Below are 22,985 nucleotides of genomic sequence, written 5' to 3' on the forward strand. Positions count from 1 at the left end.
AATGAAAAGTATTAAAGCGCTTTGGAGAAAACCTCTGGACTCCATTGGACCCTCAAACTTTCAGCACCTCTTCCCCTCTCATGGAAGTAATTGACAATATATAAAGTCACAACACCAACTTTGATGAGGTAGTATTGTTTTGTCTTCAAAATACAAGGTTTTCTTAATTTCCTGGAAAATGTACATTTTTCATTTTCTGAAAAAAATTACATTTTGGAGTTTGGAGTGCTTTCTTCCCAACAGCAGAGATATATATATTTTTAAAAGACAGATATGGTTTCTTGACGAGTCGATAACATATATGAGCAAGGTAAAGTGGGTTATTCGTTCTAAATATCTTATCAATATATTTTTGGTTAATTCCCCAGCCCTAATACAAATAATTGGTCTCTATACATGCAAGGGTGAAATTAATATTGTACTTGATTCAGAAACCAAATATGACCTAAAACAATAGAATACCCTTAACAGCAGCCTGCAAGTTGAACTTGGAAGTAGTTCCTAATTGTGTTTTCCACTTTCTTCGATGAATAGTTCAGCCTCACAAAATAATCTTGATATTTTGTTATGCAAATGAGGCCGGTTGAATATTACCATTGTCCTGTACGGCTGAACTTAATGAGCATACTGTTACTTACCAGAACAGTGAAATTAATTAATTCTCCTGTCTAGACACCTTAACGAGCTGGACCTCTGCCAGATGAACCCACTAAGCACATTTTGTTGTACTCACAGTACAGACGCATACACAATAATTTTACATAAAACTGTACTACACAATAATAGTACATAAGCTACATATACCGCACCAGTACGTTATTGTATTTTAATTACAGTTATCGTTATAATATGACGTACTTGTGTATAGTGTCGCATTCAGCAAAACGTTCTAAACTGGTAAAGAATGGAATGTTGTTTATCATAACAGATCTTTATGTCTGACTGGACACACTGTCTGCTGTACTGTATACTGCATGACAGCTTCGTACACCAACCACAGTGCAAAGGCGTTGGCATACTACGAATTGGTGGATTTTATCTGTGTTCCGCAGCTGTCTTTGGCCCTTTGAGCAGTGCTGTGTCCTTGCAGAGCCACCATACTTTTTTTTGTTTTGTTTCCGCCAACATGGTCTCCGCTGAGAAGTTGATCAATCTCGTTGAAGAGCACAAACTGAATATGAATATGAATAGCAATAGCAACATGCAGACATCAAAGACACAGTCTTGCACGTGTCTGTCCGAGTGGGAATTTTCCCATTGTTTTGGCATAGACTGTTAAGTATGCCCATATGATGACCACGGATATGCTCTAAAAGTGTGAAAACCATATTTTTAATTTCCCTATGTCTTTAAAATAATGGTTAAAGTGGTTAAAAGCTATAAGGTGACACAGATGCGTCCTCAGGTCTAAATGGGGTAACCCATTAAGACCTGAGGTTGATTTAAATAAATACAAACATCTTCTAAATCCTAACCTACTGTATGTTGCTGTAATCAGTGGTGGTCATTGCTCAAACCTTTTAATTTGCACACATTTTAACAATGTTTATCCAAAATAGCAGATTTACACGATCCATTAGTGAATAGCCAAACTATAACATGACAGATTATTTTGCGGTTTCCATTTGGTTAAATAAAGTAGCGAATAGCCATAGCCATCTACAATCTACATTCTACAAGCTCACTACGCATTTCATTGCAACGCGTTGTGAGCTATTTTGACTACTTTTGTGCAAGACATGAAGTAGGCCAGGAATTTATGTTGAACTTGAAATATGAAGATATGATATCTGGGCTTATTGGCTTCCGGCAGTACTACTTAACCATTAGGTGCCCTGACGGATACCAGGGTCTAAATGTTCGTTCGTTCATTCATTCGTTCGTTCATTCATTCATTCATTCATTCATTCTACTCCTGTATCCATATGATTGACAGGTAAATTAGTTGCACCTTTGTGATTGAACGGAACGGATGGGTGTCTGCATGTTTTCACATTCTTGGCATTCTGTCCCATGTTTGTCTATGACATCATATCCTCCTACACAGTCACACACACACACACACACACACACACACACACACACACACACACATGCAGAGAGACAGTGTTTTCTTTGTGTTTGTTTATACAGTAGTTGCTCCACCATGTGGCCCAAGTTAAAGGAGCACTTCACTCTAAAAGAAAAGTAATTCATGTTTTGTGTTGCTCCGTTGTAGCACTCTGACAAGCAAATCTACAAACTCGCAAGGCGTCACTCTGCAAGCTTATAGATCGCTATTTTCAGCCTGCAACCAAGTGTAAAATCAGGCATTTCGACGCCATCAAGACCTGCCAAAATGCCTTTGCTGTCCACAAAATCAACTGTAAATTTAGTCGATTTAGGGGGGAATGGTAGTGCTGTTGCCTCACAGCTAGAAGGTCCTGGGTTCGATTCCCGCTATGGGTGCTTCTCTCCTCCTTGTCATCAGTGCCCATACCCGGGGCCCCAAATAGGCCTTTCTGTGTGGAGTTTCCATGTTCTCCCCGTGTCCCCTAGGGCAGGTACCCTCACAAAAAACATGCAGTAATCATGGTCTCTAAACTGCCTCCCCCTGGCCTGCCGGGGCGCCTGATGGAGGGGAACGGAACTGGACTGGTTGGAATAATTTGTCCCTTCCATGCGCTACAACCAGGGAAACTCCCCCCCCGTCAGGTGAAAAGAAGCAGCGTGGACTCCTCATGCATTGAAGGAAGCATGAGGTCTGTCCGTTGCTCTCCCCAGGTTGGCAGAGGGAGTGTAGAGCCCAGGATTACATTAGATAGTTGACACTGGGTGAAAAAAATGGGTTGCAAAATCGTGGGATAAAAAAAAAAAACCCTAAAACATTTCCGATGAATTAATGGAGAGCAACGTCACCACATGGCGACCATCTTGCTACAGTCAGCTCGCTCACTCATAACATTGTGTCTATGGTGTATGTACGCGGAAACAAATTACCACAATTTGCTCAATTTTGGTTTGTTATAAATGTCAGAGATGTACTGTAGAGTATGATACTGCATACTTATAATGGACTTTCATTTAAAAGTCACATTATGCAGATAAGCATCCTGAATAATAGTCACATTGATAAGGTTTGTAATAAAGTAAACCGTTTGTAAATTCGTCAAGATTTCATCGAGTTAAGAATATTCTTGTTTGAGCAGATCATATACCATAGAACGTACCAGAAAAGTTGACTGTTGCAAGTATGATATATGTATGTCTATATTGCAGTATTGCTACTTTTACGTAAGTAGAAAATGAGAGTACTTTTTTCCACCATTGTCCATCAGGTCAGCTGTGTTATACTGTGGAGCCTGATGGGAGATGAAGGTAGCTTATTAATAATTCATATCAAAGCACTTCCTCCACTCTCTCACACAAACACTGTAATCACTGCTGCCGCTGGCTAGCCTGGAAACCAGATGAATCTGCCACAGGGGAAACAAATCCCTACATGGGGAGATTGGTCTGGCTCTCCTCGGTTTGAATGACATTGTGCTCACCCCAGAGTTGTGGGTGACCAATCAGAGCCCACTATTCAAAGTGAGACTTTTGTGCTCTAATGTTGGAATCTGTTTGTAATCGCCCCTAGGATATACGCAGTGATATTTGTCTGGCCATACCTCACATTGCAATCATTTTAATTTATACGATATAATTTATACGAAGCGCCAGCATATCGATCCATTCATCACCACGGAGAGCGCCCTGGATTAGGAGATACGAGTCATTCTTTCCGCCGCGCTAACATGTGAGTCAACAGCAAGCTAATAATTGCCCAGAGCGTTAGCATACGGCAAGCGAAAGGCAAACGGACAAAAAAAAAAGAAGGAAAAATTCGGAATATTCTTATCTCGCCCTGTATCATTGAGGATGGGCTAGGACGTCCACCGACGTCCAAGGCACCCCTCGGTTCGAATCCTTAAGACGGCCTGAGGCGTCCAATGTAAAATTTAGTGTTAATGTGGCATATGAATCCGATACGTTTCTTCAAGTTTGTATTGGAATAGTTTGTTTGATATATCCATATTTTATTCCAACTCGTAGCGACTGGCGAGAAAAAGCCGGAAACCACAAACGAGAATAAGAGTTTTAGAGTGCAGACCGGATCATACAGCGATTTAGAAACACAGACCAGGCTTTCCTCCGAGGTGGAACGCCTGGTGACACGAGGTTACAAATAGATGACCCAGTGTATGAGTTGCTCAGCCTGGTATTCCTAAACATAACCTAAGTAAACTATACCACTGATGACAGTGCTGTCAAACACTGAAGGTATCTAAACGTTTAATAGGAAACCCAATTTTACTACAGTGCAGTATGTAGTGGAGGGTTCCTGCTTCATCACTCTCTCAGCTAAGTGGTCCTTGGCCAGAGCGTTGATTGCCCGCTGTGTTGAATTACACCAGTATCAGTTTCCTATTGAATTTGGTTTCCTTCCGTTCCTATCGAATTCTGTGGACTTCCGTCTGTAACTGCGCCATTAGGGTACACGCACGGTGTACCACCATTACTTTCCTATTTGTTGACTATGAATATTAATTTTGTGCCCATCCCAACTCCCTCCCCCCATACCCAGACTGATTACACCTCAAAATTCATACATCAATACATTGATCTATTTAATGCCATTAGCCACACTGTACATAATTTGGAGTTCATATATTCGAACAGGTAAGGACTAGTACTTTGGTACTAGTCCTTACCTGTTCATTCATTCATCCATTCATTGCTAGTTGCTAGTTGCTACACATCAGGTCAGGTGTGTAGAGGCTGTTGCGTTCGTTGGCTGTTAGAATGTGCCAGGTGCATTTGAGACAGTGTGTTTCTCATTAGTCATTTTAAATGACAACTCTGGACATACCGGCCTGCTAACAAGCTGCATTCATCACACACACACACACACACACACACACACACACACACACACACACACACACACACACACACACACTACTTGCCTGTTAACTCTCTCTCTCTCTCTCTACCACTAACAGTTCAGCCTCCAGTGTCGTGTCCTACATCAATGTCTCTGAGGTGAAACACTTTTAGTGATTATCCTCACTGTCTGTCTGTCTGTCTGTCTGTCTGTCTGTCTGTCTGTCTGTCTGTCTGTCTGTCTGTCTGTCTGTCTGTCTGTCTGTCTGTCCATTCTGTAGCTCACACGCACGCACACACACACACACACACACACACACACACACACACACACACACACACACACACACACACACACAGTCACACACACTATCACTGCATCTACAGCAGTGCAGTGCAGCCTGGCACAGAGGAGAGAGAGAGTGGGGGAGACACGAGAGAGAGAGATAGATGGGGGACGTGAGAGAGCTAGGGGGAACGAGAGAGAGATATAGAAGGAGAGAGAACGAGAGAGAGAGGGGGAGGGGGCTGAGTGTGACGATGAGAGAGAGAGAGAGAGGGGGTGCAAGAGGATGAGAGAGCAACTGCAGAGAGGTATAAGACATATGGAGAGACCGCTAGACACACAGACAGAGAGAGAGAGAGAGAGAGAGAGCAGTCATTGATAGGATAAACGCCATAAGGACACACACACACAGAGAGAGAAGCTTTAGAATGAGGAAGGCTCCAGCGCTGCACCACACGGCGCTCTAGGGCTGCACCATTCAACCAACATTACGACCAGTCAAACCCACTCATCATAACCCAATTTTCCAGAAGCAAGGTTTTTTTTTGCTGGGGGATTTTTTTTTCTTCTCTCGTCTATATATCCAAAAAGCGAGAATAGTTTCTTATTTTCTTTTGGGGGGGACTAAATTGTTTCGTCCGATTTACTGCTTAATTATACTTTGTTGTACGATGCTGGCTCGCGGAAATAGTGATAATGGCCGATCTAGAAGCTCACAGCGTGAATGTGTTGTGAGCTTGTAGATCTACTATTTTCACTATTCAAAGGTAGTAATAATCGCCCGTTAATCGTAATCGAGGCAGACGTTTTGAAATGATCGCAATGTTGATTGCTATGATGTCGCCTAGCCCTGGTCGGGCACGTAGACAGGTGATCGCTGCCTGCTGATTGGTCGACGACGCAGGCGGGGGTCGGGCCAAGCGCCTTTATGTGTGGACAATACGACAGGACGCTTTTTAAATGAGGAGCCGCTCGTTCCCATTGGCTAACACCGCCGGACTAGTTCCTGTGGTTTGGGTTTTTTGTTTTTTTCGCCAATCAGATCTCTTGACTCCTTATGTCTGTACTCCTTCCTGTAGATGATGGGGAACACCTGTGACCGAGGTACCTGTCTGTCTGTCTGTCTGTCTGTCTGTCTGTCTGTCTGTCTGTCTGTCTGTCTGTCTGTCTGTCTGTCTGTCTGTCTGTCTGTCTGTTTGTCTGTTTGCCTGTGTGTTTTGCCTGTCTGTGTCTCTTGCCTATTTGCCTGTCTACTTGTCTGTCTGTCTGTCTCTCTGCCTGTCTTTCTGTCTCTGCCTGTCTGTCTGCCTTGCCTGTCTCTCTGGCTGTCTGTCTCTCTGTCATCTTAAGTTCTCAGTAATCGCTCTGTCATGTCTTGACGTTTATCTATTAGCGTTTGGCCGTGCCTGAACTCCAGGTCTCCTTATTCATATTTTAATATTAATACTGATAGAGGCACTGTGTGTGTGTGTGTGTGTGTGTGTGTGTGTGTGTGTGTGTGTGTGTGTGTGTGTGTGTGTGTGTGTGGTAGCTCAGCTTGGCATTTTAATTTACAACTCATTAATTACACATTAATGTCCAGGTGATAAAACGGTAATATCCGTGTAATAAGCAGTTATTGTCATTAAATAACTGTCGTATGGTCTGCTCATGAATGTGTAATTAAAGCTGTGTAATGTCAAAAGGTCCTTCAATCTTCCATGATGTTTAAAGAGAGTAGTGCATGGAGGAAGTTTGAGGGGTTTTGGCCCCTCCCCCCCTCTGTCCATCTTTCTCTCTGTCTCCCTATGTCTCTCTTTCACGGCGTCTGTCTTTCTGTCTCTCTGTCTTTCTGTCTCTCTGTCTGTCTGTCTCTCTCTGTCTCTCTCTCTCTCTCTCTCTCTCTCTCTCTCGCTCTCTCTCTTTCAGTACATTGTGATGCATGCAGGGCTGCAGAGAGCCAGAAAAGCCTCGACTGGGGGAAACTTGATATAGTATTTCACAAAGTACCTCTCTCTCTCTCTCTCTGTCGCTCTCTCCCTCTCTATCTCTCTCGCTCTCTCTCGCTCTCTCTCTCTCCTCTCTCTTTTCCTCGTTGGTGGTGATAAATGCTGACTGAGCATGCCCAGTGCTTCCGGTGTGATGAATGTATTTAGTTATGGAGGCAGAGCCTCCTCCACAAAACATTGGATTTGGGCGATAGGGGCCTTATCTGTGCGCTGCAACAGGACATAATTCACAACACACACACACACACACACACACACACACACACACACACAGCACAATGTTGATTTCATCTCAGTATCATGAATATAGGCTACAGCAGTGGTTCCCAAACGTATCGGGTCGAGACCCAAAAGAGAGATTAGACGTTTGCCCGGGACCCAAACTAGTGAAAATAGCAGATCTTCCCAGCGCCGGCCATCACACTTCAGCGCGCACTGCGTTTCTTTGCTGCAGCAGCCTGGCAGCTTCAAGCTGATAATAAATAGTTCAACTTTTGGAGAGGATTGTATCCGACCACCCGATTATTTCCAACCCGGCGGTGGTTGCTACAACCATATGAAGTCCATGTGTACATTGTTTCAGCTCTAGAGTTCAACCATATGAAGTCCATGTGTACATTGTTTCAGCTCTAGAGTTCAACCATATGAAGTCCATGTGTACATTGTTTCAGCTCTAGAGTTCAACCATATGAAGTCCATGTGTACATTGTTTCAGCTCTAGAGTTCAACCATATGAAGTCCATGTGTACATTGTTTCAGCTCTAGAGTTCAACCATATGAAGTCCATGTGTACATTGTTTCAGCTCTAGAGTTCAACCATATTATGAAGTCCATGTGTACATTGTTTCAGCTCTAGAGTTCAACCATATGAAGTCCATGTGTACATTGTTTCAGCTCTAGAGTTCAACCATATGAAGTCCATGTGTACATTGTTTCAGCTCTAGAGTTCAACCATATGAAGTCCATGTGTACATTGTTTCAGTTCTAGAGTTCAACCATATGAAGTCCATGTGTACATTGTTTAATTTGTTTCAGCTCTAGAGTTCTGGATGCGGTCGCTATACGACCCTCACACTAGTCTCGCGTGGCCAGACTGTTTACCGCCAAACATTTCCAAATGATTCCGGTCATGATACAGCCTGGAGCACGGAAGCTCTGTTGATGATTAAATGGGAAAGTGGAATGCAAGCATGACATGTAGTGTATTGGACCTCCCATTGTGCGTGTATTATTATTTGTGAATAGTGTGGAAGCAGTTCAGTTGCACTGTTAGTGTGCTAGAGGAAGGTCGACGGATAAACGTGCGGAAAATGTCCACCAATCCACCTGACGAAATATTTGTCAGGTGGCGCAGGGATAGAATACCTGTCTAGAGGTCCTCACAGGGATAGAGTACCTGTCTAGAGGTCCTCACAGGGATAGAATACCTGTCTAGAGGTCCTCACAGGGATAGAATACCTGTCTAGAGGTCCTCACAGGGATAGAGTACCTGTCTAGAGGTCCTCACAGGGATAGAGTACCTGTCTAGAGGTCCTCACAGGGATAGAGTTCATCAGAAGGAAGTTGGAGATCTAAATGTTTCCTCAAATCAATGTCTGTGTGCCTGCAAGTCACATAAGTCACATAACACACGGACACATACACGGTTTACACACAGTATCTGAGATGTTCAAAGTCTTGTCATTTCTGAGCAGGACTTTGAAGTTCTAGTGCAGCACATCTGATGGTCCTATTTTTATATAAACTAAGCAATAATGAGCTATTAATACTGCCATTGTCTCTGTGGGATCAAAAACACAGACATGATGATACATAAATGAGAAAAGGCTGATCTAAATACATCTATTATGCCCAATAATATTAACTTAGCGTCCCTATTTTTAGCATGTGACTACATGCAACATTTGTCTAGAAACATGTTCAAAAAGGAAATGGTGACAAAATCTGATCTGTAAGCTAACGCAGAAGACGCTGGCACCTGCGCTTTATTCAGTAGCGCCCGTCCCCTTATATATAAAACATATTTAGTTCACCCGTCAAACGCCGGTCCCTGTTGCAGGAATCTGGCTCACAGTGTGTCACAAAAATGTGTCACGTTTAGATCTTATAGACCTAACCATTTACCATTTGTCCTAATAAAGTATTTACAGTAGGTGTTAGGTGGTTAATGTGTTATGACTGTTGTGATAACATTACAAAATTAGGTTACACCAGCATGTGTGTAGCCGAGAGTGGTGGATGTGTGTTTGTAGTCCAGACCAGGGTGGTGAATGTGTGTTTGTAGTCCAGACCAGACCCATTCATCCTTGACACACATTCCCGTGTAACCTTCAGACACTGCTTCCCATAATAACCCAGCAGCGCACACACACGCACACGCGCGCACACACACACACACACACACACACACACACACACACACACACACACACACACACACACACACACACACACAGTTCAGCTCCATTATTGATTAGGTTTAATTTGCAGCTCAATAGTAATGAATCATTAACTGGAAATTACCTGATTATAGAAATGATGAAGCAATGATTTATAAAGACATTAAGGTACAATATTGCCACAGTATAACTGTTATTGCACTATAATGGAGTATTACCGTACAGATTACAATCACAATCAGGACAGACCTATTTTTAACCATCAATTAGTTTAGTTAATGTAGGCTACTTGTCTAGTAGGCCTATGTTGAAACTGTATGAACATGTGTATTAGTGTCATGATTATTTTCCGTATGTCCCTGATTGGTTAATCGAATGGAATAGCAAAGTGACTTGTATTCTCTCTCTCTCTCTCTCTCTCTCTCTCTCTCTCTCTCTCTCTCTCTCTCTCACAGCAGAGGTGTCATCGGAGCGCTCTCCCAGAAGGAGGAGTATTTCAGGACTGGGGAGTTCAGAGAAGAGCGTTGCCATTGACAACCAGAACTCCTCCCCTTTTAAAGTACCGGTGAGTAAAGGGAAATCCCCCACCCTATTCTGCAGTGGTTCTCAACCTGTGGGTCATCTGGGGGTCGCCAGATGACCGTGAGGTGACAATTTAAATACCCTTTAAAGAAAGAAAAGAAAAGACTGCATCAAATGTAACCAACAAACTATACTATAAAAACTGGTCAAACATTGGCCGAGTCACCGCCAGCTGAGCTTACGTCAACGAGGACTCTCAGGAAGGAACGCAATATGTTGACAGCTGGGCATGACGTATATTAGCAGCAACATTGCTTTCATATGTAGTTTCAAGGCTATTGCGGCTACATTAATTCCATTTTCTCCAGAAACTGGCTGTATCAAATATGAATGGACAATGGACTGGACATCATTAACGACACACAGCCACCCCCTGACAGAAAGGCCGGGATGATCGGTTAATTCTTCAAACACAGTTCTTACATGAAACGCACCTAAAATCCCCCTATGGGGATTTCAATGCAAATAAAAAAAATACATGAACCTGTGTACTAGCGCCCTCTACTGAAAGTGACGTCAGACTTCGGTGATCTATGTGTGGGTTGGTGCCTTGCATGGTTTCTTCTATCAATGCATCTATGTAAAGCGCCTTGGATAAAGGCGCTATATAAATGCACCATTTACCATTTACATCATCATCATACCCAGAAGTTATGCGGGAACGCCTGCTGGCTTCTGAGTGGCAAAATACTACTTTCTGGCCTTGACAGCCCATACATCCGAACAGAAAAGTCTGATTCCATTAAACGTTAAACTCACTTTGCCACTTACTTTGCCAGTCGATTTGCCACTCACTTTATGCATGTGCATACCCTCTATATGGATTTGCTATTTCTTTTTTAAATATTGAAAGGGTTTAGGACATTTTCAATAATTCATAACCCTGGCACAAAACATTTTCAGACGGGGCTCCGCAGGCAATTTTACATATCAATGTGGGGGTCCTTGAGTTTAAATAGTTTGAGAACCACTGCCTTACTGTACCTAAAGAAAACGCACCGTGGCTTCAAAACCAAAATGCACACCGGAATGAAATATTTGTGTACCTTTACATGCTTACTACCAGATATGGACTAAATATCTGAGGTTGGCCTACATTTAAATCTTCCATGGAGCCGTTGTGAGTGGATTCACTGACCTGAATGCATAACTGCAGTTCACGTTCAGCACGTAGGGACATTTCAGGATAACACTACGCACGCACACTTTGCACGCACACATGCATGCACACTTTGGTATTTCTATGCCTGTGTGAATAGCAGTTTTCATTTTGAACCATGCCTAATACTGTATGTCATTGCATGATGGTGTCACTCCAAGTTTTGTTTTAAGTGAATCCCAGATCTGCAACTATCCATCATTCTCTTCTGGATTATTCCATGGCTGAATCCTCTGCTCTCCTCTGTGCATTTTCAGGGTTTCTTCAGCAAGCGGCTAAAAGGTTCTATAAAGAGAACAAAGAGTCAAACCAAACTGGACCGGAACACCAGCTTCAGACTGCCTTCACTACGATCGGCTGACAATGACAGGTACACCTTCCTCTTAACCCTATGCTTTAATGCTGTGTTCAAAGCTACAGGCTACCATTCATTGTCAATGGAAGCCAGCCATTTGAAAGCTGTTCCGACGGTGCGTTGGTCCGACTCGCCACATTACTAACCCTGTCCCTTAGCCTAACCGCAACGTACTCGGAGTAATGGAATGCTGGGAATTATGGGCACTCCCCACAAAGCTACAGTCTACCGTTCATTGTCAATGGAAGCCAGAGAGACATGAAGATGCAAAGCTACAGGCTAACATTCATTGTCAATGGAAGCCAGCGACCTGAAGATACAAAGCTACAAGGCTTTATAACAGGTCAAATATGAAGAGGTTTCTGCCCGACAGCAGCGATATATTTCCCACACTTTGGACGCATGCTTGACATCAACGAGCGTGTTGATCAACACTTCAATAGCGACAGAGTGACAGTAGTGGAAAAAATACTCGCCTTTTTTTTTTAAATGTTAAAGTATCAATACTGCACTGCTACAAGTAAAAGCCTGGAATGTAAAAGTATTGGTATGTAAATGTTGAAAGTACTCATTATAGAATGTCCCTTTTCCCCAAATGGAGGGCTCGTCTGAGGACGACCTAGAGAGAGAGTGAGTGTTTTCATATTTTTAAAATATATAAATATCTTTTGGCTGAAATGTATATAGGGCTGAAGTGGTTAATAAAGCAATAAGCCACGAGAGGTCTCAGGTTACCGGGTATTTTACAATGGCTGGGGGCGTAGGCAGACCCGAGCTACAGAGATGCGGAATCGGCTGCGAATGATATAAAGTGATTGAAGGTGTGGGTTATCGGTTAAGTGTGTCCTATGGTATAGCACAGTGTGAAGGCACCATCACTGTCCTAAAACAAAAGGACCTGCGATGGCAGGACGTCACAAAGGTCCTTTCAGGTGTGCTCGGGACGGACGTCTCCTGCTGACAGTGGATCAGCCTCTGCTGTCTGTGCATGCTGGCTCCTTTTAGGATGATTATTTAACGCTGACTGGAGGCCTGGTGCTCTCTCTCTCTCTCTCTCTCTCACACACACACACACACACACACACACACACAATGTCTCTATTTATTTCTCTCACACACACACACACAGAGAGAAAGTGAGAGAGAATGTGCTGACTCACAGTCTAGTGACAGCGTGGAGAGACGGTGTGGTATCTAATGCAGGCCAGTGAGGACGTGTGGAGTGTTGTTCAGGGTGTTTTAGGGAAGAAGAGTCTAGGACGTGTGGAGTGTTGTCCAGGGTGTTTTAGGGAAGAAGAGTCTAGGACGTGTGGAGTGTTATCCAGGGTGTTTTAGGGAAGAAGAGTCTAGGACGTGTGGAGTGTTGTCCAGGGTGTTTTAGGGAAGAAGAGTCTAGGACGTGTGGAGTGTTATCCAGGGTGTTTTAGGGAAGAAGAGTCTAGGACGTGTGGAGTGTTGTCCAGGGTGTTTTAGGGACGGAAGTAGAATCTAGGGCGTGATGCGTGGAGCGTTGTCCAGGGTGTTTTAGGGAATGGAGAAGAGTCTAGGACGCGTGGAGCGTTGTCCAGGGTGTTTTAGGGAATGGAGAAGAGTCTAGGACGTGTGGAGCGTTGTCCAGGGTGTTTTACGGAAGGGAGAAGAGTCTAGGACGTGTGGAGTGTTGTCCAGGTGGTTTTAGGGAAGGGAGAAGAGTCTAGGACGTGTGGAGCGTTGTCCAGGGTGTTTTAGGGAAGGGAGAAGAGTCTAGGACCTGTGGAGCGTTGTCCAGGGTGTTTTAGGGAAGGGAGAAGAGTCTAGGACGTGTGGAGCATTGTCCAGGGTGTTTTAGGGAATGGAGAAGACAGAAGAGTCTAGGACGTGTGGAGCATTGTCCAGGGTTTTTTAGAGAAGGGAGAAGAGTCTAGGACGTGTGGAGCGTTGTCCAGGGTGTTTTAGAGAAGGGAGAAGAGTCTAGGACGTGTGTAGCATTGTCCAGGTTGTTTTACGGAATGGAGAAGACAGAAGAGTCTAGGACGTGTGGAGCATTGTCCAGGGTGTTTTACGGAATGGAGAAGACAGAAGAGTCTAGGACGTGTGGAGCGTTGTCCAGGGTGTTTTAGAGAAGACAGAAGAGTCTAGGACGTGTGGAGCATTGTCCAGGGTGTTTTAGAGAAGACAGAAGAGTCTAGGACGTGTGGAGCGTTGTCCAGGGTGTTTTAGGGACAGGAGAAGGAGGGAGGGACAGACTTCTTGACTTTGCTGATCTGAGTGTGTGTGGTGGACCATGTCCTTTAATTGGATTGGAAGTTTAAGTCTTAAAATGCTTTTAAAGGCCTATTTATGGCTACAATGCAGTTGCACGGCTGTGAGTGTTTGAAACGACCTGCATGGATCCTTTCTGTTTTTGTTGTTTTTTTACACAATCTAAAAAAGAAAGCTTTAGGTGACTCATCTCAGTCATCTGAGACTTTAAAAACCTCTGATGAAGCACAACTGTTGGATGGATGGATGGATGGATGGATGGACGGATGGATGGATGAGACAGACAGACAGACAGGCTGTGAGTCCAGCCCAGTCCAGTCCAGGCAGGCAGTCAGACAGACAGACAGACAGACAGACAGACAGACAGACAGGCAGGCAGGCAGGCAGGCAGGCAGGCAGGCAGACAGACAGACAGACAGACAGACAGACAGACAGACAGACAGACATGCTGTGAGTCAGGTCATATGTGCATGAGGCGCAGACAGGAGGATGGAGAGAAAAGGAGTGAGGGATCTGATTTCTCACTCTGCTCTCGCCCTGCGTTCTCCACTGAGAGGGGTCATGTTCTCTGCAGGGCTGTCTGTCTGTCTGTCTGTCTCTATATATCATGTTTCACAAAGCGGCTCACCAGCAACACTGGACAGACAGACAAAATATAATCATGCAGACACACAGCTGGTCACTGGGACAGCTGGGTTACTATTGGTCACTGGGACAGCTGTGTTACTATTGGTCACTGGGACAGCTGTGTTACTATTGGTCACTGGGACAGCTGTGTTACTATTGGTCACTGGGACAGCTGTGTTTTTATTCATCACTGAAACAGCTGTACTGGGAGCCACACAACACACACACACACACACCCCATAACTGTCAACCCCATAACTGTCAACGGTAGCCCAGTGGTTGTACTGGTCAGCTTCCAGTATGAATGTTACTGTCTGTCTGTCGCCATAGCCCCCCCCCCCCCTCCTCTCTCTCTCTCTCTCTCTCTCTCAGTGTAATGTTGTTAAAGTCTGATCATATTTCAGTAACTCATTCCGCTAGCTTCCTGTCTCTCTGTGTGTATCGATCCGTCTGATACAGAGAGATTTTAGCTTCTACACATTTTAAAATAGAACATGGATTATGTCTTATTAGTATATAGTTCTTATGTACAGTATATGGAAGCGTGTTGTTGTTCAACAGTGTGTTGCGTTTCCCAGTAGAAGGTCAGAATTAGTCTGTGTTCTCATCCAGTAATGTTCTTGTCAAACTTGCCGGTAACAAACTCAGGGCGCCTGATGGAGGGGAAAGGAACTGGTTGGAATAACGTGTTCCTTCCACGTGCTAAGTGCAACCGGGGAAACTCCCCCTTGTCGGGTGAAAATAAGTGGCTCGGACTCCTCATGCATTGAAAGAAACATGACGTCAGTCCGTTGCTCTCCCCAGGTTGGCAAAGGGAGTGTAGTGCCCAGCATTATACTACTATTTTAGTACTATTTTTACCACCACCACTACCACTACTAGTACAACTATTACTTATTTTACTACTATTTACAACTAGTACTACTGTCACATCGCAACATCTTGGAACCAATCGACCACTTTGATATCTTCCTGTGAGGATTTGGACCACACCACAGCACTGAGGCTGCTCTCATTGACGTCTTCAATGACATCCACTTAAAGACAGACAGTAGTAGAATTTCAGTATCACGAGACCTCAGTGCTGCATTCGACACGGTCTACCACAGTCTAACATATTGCTAGACTAGACTACAAATCTGGGTGGGACCTTCTGGCACAGTACTATTTTGAATCATACTTAAAGGACAGGGACTACTTTGTCTATAGCTAATTACACAGCTTGGCGGCCAAAAAATAACATGTAGTTCTGCAAGAATCCATTCTACTGTTCAATATCTAAACAAAGGCACAAACTGAAGCAATTGATTTTGGAGCCAAGGAAGACTTCTGCATAATTAGTACATTTACATTTGGCACTTAAAGTAAAGTTTCATGCCAGTGCTCTTTACTCAAGTAACATTTATTTTGAAAACAGGACTTTTACTTAGAGTATTACTACATGGTGGTATTGCTACGTGAAAAACTGAGTCCCAGTACTTACACCACCGGTGTGTGCGTGCACATGCTTTCATCTGTGCGTGCCTGTGTTTGTATGTTACGTGTATTATTATACTTGTGTGGACCAAATGTCCTCGCAAGTATAGTAGAATTTGAACCAATTTATACTTGGTTACGTTCCGGTGTCATGCACGCCAAACATAGCAGTTCGAAAAGCTTACAAGTCACAACGTGTGTGTGTGTGTGTGTGTGTGTGTGTGCTGTGTCACCCCATCACGTGGGGTGTCACCCTACGTCACTAGGCTGCCTAGTGCCTGACTCTCCCTCGGGGGGGGGGGGGGGGAGGGGGAGGCGTCACTATGGCGACGCCCTCTGGGGCCTGAGGCGATTGGTCGGTTCCAGGGGATGTTGTTTTCTTAATCAGCTAGTGGGAAGAGAAGGCTCTTGAGTTTGACTCTCCTCATGCTTAAGAGAAAGTGAGAGAGGGATGAGGAGAGAGACAGGGAGGAGGTGGAGGACAGGAGGAGTAGCAGGAGGTGAAGATGCCCGGCTGAGATGCTGTGTGGAGGAGGTGCTGTATCCTGGCTGTGTGGTTGTTTATCGTAGGTATCACCTCCTCCTCCCCTCTCCTCTCCTATCCTCCCCTCCCCTCTCATCTCCTCCCCTCCCCTCCCATCTCCTCTCCTCTCTCCTGTTTTCATTCATTGCCTGTAGCCTAGCCTCGATACCCAGGCTTTCATTTCGTCTGCCTGCAGCCTGACCTTTGTATCCATCACAATGACACAGGTCACATCCCCAGCGGACTGCTGTATGTGTGTGTGACTTGTTATTGTTAAATAGCCGATCAAAAAGTCGCACAAAAGTAGATCTGCCAAACTGAAACGTTTTTAGGTTGTCGATCTGCTACAGTACGTTTGCTACTTTTGAATGTGAACCCTTGAAAGTGGCAGTTGTTGTTGATGTGTGTGAGAGGTTTCCGCCCGACAGAGGCGATATTCGAAGCGCTCTCCTGCTCGTAAAATGCTTTCTGGACGCTTACCATGGAAAAAATGTGATCGGGACATCATTGTATCAATATTATATCCATGTCATGATTTTAGACTGGATATTAATAATCCAATGATCGGAATCGCATTGGGAGCAACAAAAAAAAAGGTGACTGAGACGTACTGAGACGTTTAATGTACCGTATGTTTCGTAATAATAATCAAAATCTACACACAAACTAGTAACTAGTTTATTTGAAGTTTTCAAATAAATGCCTCTGAGATGTAGTGAGTAGAATTAAAAGTACTACTACATACCACTGCACAGTAGACTTAGTTGGGCTTTTGCCATGAAAACGATTCATAACGAGACACAGGAAGGTTGCTCTGCTCCTTCAATAGACTAATTAGCAGTTAATTACCGTAAGGACACTATCTGACATGGTTACTGTCAGTGTTATTTCTTTTGTCCTGCATGATGAAAGCATCGTTGCTGTCGGCCAGAAACCTCTTAGCTCCATGTTCTAAAATCTAAGGGCTGTAATAATGCACTTGGCTTGGGAGCCCTCTTAAGGACCCCACTTTGAGAACCACTGCCCTAGAAGGAGTTCAAGGAGCGAATTTCAGTCTTTTCTGAGCTCGTAAAAAAGAAAATAAACCTCATTTTATGTCAATCACGTTTGCCGAATAAATATATTATCCGTTTTTCGCAGCTGTCTGTCACCATTTGAGCAGTGCTATCCTTCCAGAGCTACCATCCTTGTTTTTGTTTTGTTTCTGCCAACATGGTCTCGGTTGAGAAGTTGATCATCTCGTTGAAGAGCACAACATACTTTATGAAAAGCAACATGCAGACTTCAAAGACAGAGTCTTGCACGCGTCTGCCCGAGTGTGTGTGTGAAAATAGGCAGCAGTGCACGCACACACACACACACACACACACACACACGAAGCATTGGAAGAATGCAGAGAGCGAGAGAAACCGAGAGGGAGAGAGAGATAGAAAAACACGGTGCCATCGCATAATAATGATCGGATCAGGGGTATCATCTTCCCTGCTGCTGCTCCACTCACACACACAACAGCTTGTCACCTCCTGCTTATGCTAGCCACATTTTGCTGTGGCATGGCATTCCATTCCTCAACCAGGTTTTGTCAAGTCATCCAACGTGGTTCTGTTGGTCGCACGTGGGGGCGAGCGTTGTCATCCTGGAGGATGGCGTTAGGTCCCAGATTCTGAAGATATGGGATCGCCACTGGCTCTCTGCATTGAGATTGCCTTTAATGATGACAAGTTGTGTCTTGCCTGTGAGAGATACTGCCCCATACCATGCCAAGCTGTTGTCTGTGAGAGAGATACTGCCCCGTACCATACCATGCCAAGCTGTTGTGGCTGTGTAAAGTGTGTATGGATCTTCCAGACGCTACTGAGTTCCCTAACACTGAGTGTAACATTACTAAAGTGTAAAAATTACCAATATGTGTTTTTTCCCTCCTTATTACTGTGTGAGAGTGCAATCCACTAAGCAACTCAAAGCAAGGGTGAATAGTGAATACCACCAACCACTAGCCATTTTGGCAAATGTTTTGGAAGCGCTACTCACACATTTAGCTGTGTTTCTCATTCCAAGAATGCCTGATTCTTATACAGACGTGCTCCTTATATTTTACGACCATCCTTTTCCACAAGGCACTTGCTTGCATCTCTCTCGCTGTCATATCCCTCTATTCAAAGTAATTCCATATCCGTATTGTGTCTCTTTCTTCCAACTTTAGCTATTTTTCTAAGTAACATGTAGTCAGTTTCAGGCAGCACTAGCATGGTGCAGAATGTAAACAATCGACGTAAAGCGTGACTACATGCTGCCATACGGTGCTGAAAACTGCCGTAAAACTTGAAATGAATCGAATGAATTTAAAAAGATTACATTATAAATATCCCCCAAAAACTAAGGGTATTTTGTCTATAATTTCAGTGAGTTTTAGTTAGTTTTGTGAATTTATTTAAATTTTTTATTTAGTTTCAGTTAACTAAAATGTTTCTAGTTTTAGTTTTTTAGTTAGTTTTAGTTAACTATGTTAACCTTGGTGTGTGTCTCTTCCAGATCGCGGGCGCTACCCAAGCTGAAGGAGTCCAGCTCCCATGAGTCTCTGCTGTCTCCGGGCAGCGCCGTGGAGGCACTGGACCTGAACATGGAGGAGGACATTTACATTAAACCTCTGCACAGCAGCATCCTGGGACAGGACTACTGCTTTGAGGTACACACACACACACACACACACACACACACACACACACACACACACACACACACACACACACACTAAGGCTGTCCCCAAACATTCAGGGTTCGAATGTTCGCTCGTTAGGGTTGGCACTCAAATCTTAATTAATGGGCTTGAACCATTAGTTTTTTTTTTATTTATTTTTTTATTATTATTATTTTTTTTTCTCCTTTTTTCAACTCTATAATATATCTCGGCGAGAATGCAATATGCATAATAAGAGTAGGCTACTATGTTTGCTGTGTTTACATGTTCATGTTTAGATGTTATTAATCAGGGGGGTACACAACCGGTGCCCCAGTGCGCAGGCATGCAGCCAGACACTCTTGGAGAGATGCAAGGCTCATTTGCGCACCAACAGCTGAGATAGTTATGTAGAGAATCTGACAGGCATTCAAAAGGAACTCAAATGAGATGTTAACGTCGTGTAAGTAGACTTAGAAATAAAACTAGTGTTGACTAATCATTACATGTGGCTCTTATTTTGAAGAGGGAGTTAGTGCACAGGAAGTCTGTTTCAGTTGTAAACAAGCTACTATGACACTCCAAAATGTCCCAAAGTTACGTGCTCCTCTCAAAGTGGTAGTCGTCGCTAAACCATGCAACGATCATTATTTACAATATAAAAACCATGTATCTTGAACAACACTGGGATTATTTATGAAACCTGCAGCAGTAGGTGAGTAATTACTTATCTTTTTTGGACGTTTGTTTTGGTTTCAGGGGTTGAGGTGCTTGGTGGGGTTTAGCTGCTTAACGAACACCCTGCTACAAATACACTGTCTGTGATCTTTATCTTTTGCATCTGCCCGTGTGTGTGAAGCATAACATTGTGGCAGAGTAGAAACGTCCGTAAGCTATGTTACAGCCTTAACACACACACACACACGCACACACACACACACACACACACACACACACACACACACACACACACACACACACTCTCAATCGAGTCACACAGTTTGTACTAATATACTTGTGAGGATGTCAAGATATTATCGACAACGATTTCATGAAATATAGCAGATCTACAAGTGTGAGCTTGTATGTAGATCAGCTATTTTTATTTATCTGTGTGTGTGTGTGTGTGTGTGTGTGTGTGTGTGTGTGTGTGTGTGTGTGCGCATCTATAGGTGACGTACTCAGGAGGCAGTAAGTGCTTCAGTTGTGCTTCAGCGTCAGAGAGAGACAAATGGATGGAGAACCTGAGACGAACCGTTCAACCAAACAAGGTGACTTTTAAACATCATCCCTCTCTCTGTCTCCATTTCTGTCTGCATGCTTTGCTAAATACATCAGCATCTGTTGCTTGGTAAGCAACAGACTATGTATTACTGCATGTGTGTATAAACCAAAACCAGCTTGGTGGCTCACCACGACTATAACGACAAAGGTAGTCTTAGTCAACATCATTCGGATCACTTTCAGAGCGGCTTTTATGATTAATGAGCGATAGACACATTGACAGCCATTCAAAATCCATCAGAAGGATATCTGTGATGCTGTCTGTCTCACTCAACTCGCGGAACGTTTCGTTATGGACGCCGGAGATGAGGAGGGTGATATTTGTCACTGCACAGAATAGGCACAGAAAGAATAAGTGGCATTACGACTAAATTGGGAGAAAAAGAGGTAAAAAAAAAAGTGTAAGATGTCTGTCTGATTCTCTCCATGCGCCACGCCACCCCCCCCCCCCCCCTCTCTCTCTCTCTCTCTCTCTCTCTTTTCCCCGTCAGGATAATTGCCGTCGGTCGGAGAACATGCTCCGTCTGTGGATCATTGAGGCGAAGGACCTGCCGCCGAAGAAGAAGTATTTCTGCGAGCTGTGCTTGGACGACGTGCTGTTCGCTCGCACCACCAGCAAGCCTCGCAACGACTGCCTGTTCTGGGGAGAGCACTTCGACTTCTGCGGCCTGCCGGCCGTGCGCAGCGTCACCGTGCACGTCTACCGCGACAGGTAACTGTTACCAGAGCCTCCTATTGAGAGTTGCGCTAATGAAGGGGGGCAGAAAGCAGCGCCGGTCACGTGGTTCATGTAACTCCAAATAGTGACAAACGCCCATAGAAGAACTGGTGAAGTGAATGGAGATGACGCAACTCTCCTTAAAACACAGTCTGTGCCAAAACTTTTTGATACGTTTTTAGCAGCCTGTGCCAGAATGTAATATTACGTTTTTATTACAAAATTAAAAAAGAAATAAAAGAAAAACTAAATCCCATTCCTATAAATGTAGCGTAGTCAAGATACATGCTTTGTCCTTAAAATGGGGTGTGAAACTCACAAGTATGATGTATCCAAAAACATATACAGTATATACAAATTTACTAAATTTTTACTGTACTCTCCAGCACTAATATGCAGAGACAAAGTCCTTGATTCTTGATTGAATATTGAATCCTGATTCTTAAATGTTGAACCTCGACAGCGACAAGAAGAAGAAGAAGGACAAGAACAACTACGTGGGTCTGGTCAACATCCCCGTTGCCGGGGTGACGGGACGACAGTTCGTGGAGAAGTGGTACCCAGTGAGCACGCCCACCACCAGCAAGGTCAAAGGTGAGAGTCAAGAGGCTAACCCCGCCCCTCTAGGATTAGATTCAGTGAGGGGCGCTCTTATCATTTCATTATCATACATCATCTCATGAACAACTGAATTTATGTGATTGGTTAGCCGATTTTCTCGTCTACATATGACGTACATTTTCCCTTCATTCATTTAATGTTTGCGTTGCCACAAATTTACGTCATAGTTGAGGCACATATGACCTAATTTCTCCTTTCATTGTCAATTGAAAATATGAGACGGACAAATGCTGTAAATAGGAGGGGCTAGGGCTCCTGGAAAAAAGATAAAAAGATTCATAATCTATCCCTGTTTTAGGCATTTTGTTTTTATTATCAGTATTTGTTTTAATATTGAAAATAGTGGAGCTACCAGATCTTAATGTATCATGAAAGTGACACTTTGAGGGCTGCTAAGGTCTGCTCTTTTGAGCTTGTAGATCGGCTATTTTCTGTGAATGTTCCCCCCAGACTAGATATGCTAGGGTTGAAGCAGAGTGCATTCCACTCAAAATGATTCCAACACCGGGACATAAAACATCCAGGGGGAGCACGTCAAATTGAATGAAGCATTCGGGCGATACACGGGATAACACTTTAACCCATTTTGACCTGAGATCAGATTCTAAAAATGTCTTCTACATCCTAACAGTTTTATGAAAAAGCTATGTTTCTATGTCAGTGGTTCTTCGATTTTTCTTTAGCTGTATTCAGTCAGTGTTATTATTTTCTTCATCATCTTTGCAGGTGGAGGGCCTTCTATCCGCATCAAGTGTCGTTTCCAGACCATCTCCATCTTGCCTATGGAACAGTACAAGGAGTTTGCAGAGTTTATCACCAACAACTACACCATGCTGTGTTCTGTCCTGGAGCCTGTTATCAGTGTCAAGAACAAAGAGGAGATGGCCTGTGCTCTGGTCCACATACTGCAGAGCACTGGACGAGCAAAGGTTAGTTCATACTGCATGGTTTACTGTATACACTGTCACTATACCACATTATGCTGCTTTATACTGGTTTACCAGTATACTACATTATACTGGTTAGTTTACAGTATACTGGTTTATACTGCATTATACTGGTTTATACATGTTTGTTTATACTGGCTCATACTGCATTATACTGGTTTTTACAGGTCCGTTTATACAGGTTTACCAGTTTACTA

General features: G+C 43.7%; 1 protein-coding gene across 6 annotated transcripts in view; it reads left to right on the forward strand.

The window, feature by feature from the left end:
- Positions 1 to 22,985, forward strand: part of rasal2 (RAS protein activator like 2) — an 88,431-nt gene that overhangs the window by 47,701 nt on the left and 17,745 nt on the right. For 3 of the 6 annotated variants that reach the window (XM_080777447.1, XM_080777449.1, XM_080777451.1), the window contains 7 exons: positions 10,034 to 10,143; positions 11,577 to 11,689; positions 19,074 to 19,227; positions 20,391 to 20,489; positions 20,994 to 21,214; positions 21,684 to 21,814; positions 22,568 to 22,770. In XM_080777447.1, the coding sequence (XP_080633573.1) occupies positions 10,034 to 10,143; positions 11,577 to 11,689; positions 19,074 to 19,227; positions 20,391 to 20,489; positions 20,994 to 21,214; positions 21,684 to 21,814; positions 22,568 to 22,770 (1,031 nt within the window). The remainder of the gene's footprint in view (positions 1 to 10,033; positions 10,144 to 11,576; positions 11,690 to 19,073; positions 19,228 to 20,390; positions 20,490 to 20,993; positions 21,215 to 21,683; positions 21,815 to 22,567; positions 22,771 to 22,985) is intronic. The other 3 variants (XM_080777448.1, XM_080777450.1, XM_080777452.1) reach the window with 1 other exon arrangement.

The sequence above is a fragment of the Protomyctophum bolini genome (genome assembly GCF_963924005.1).
Source record: "Protomyctophum bolini genome assembly, chromosome: 12".
NCBI lineage: Eukaryota > Metazoa > Chordata > Actinopteri > Myctophiformes > Myctophidae > Protomyctophum > Protomyctophum bolini.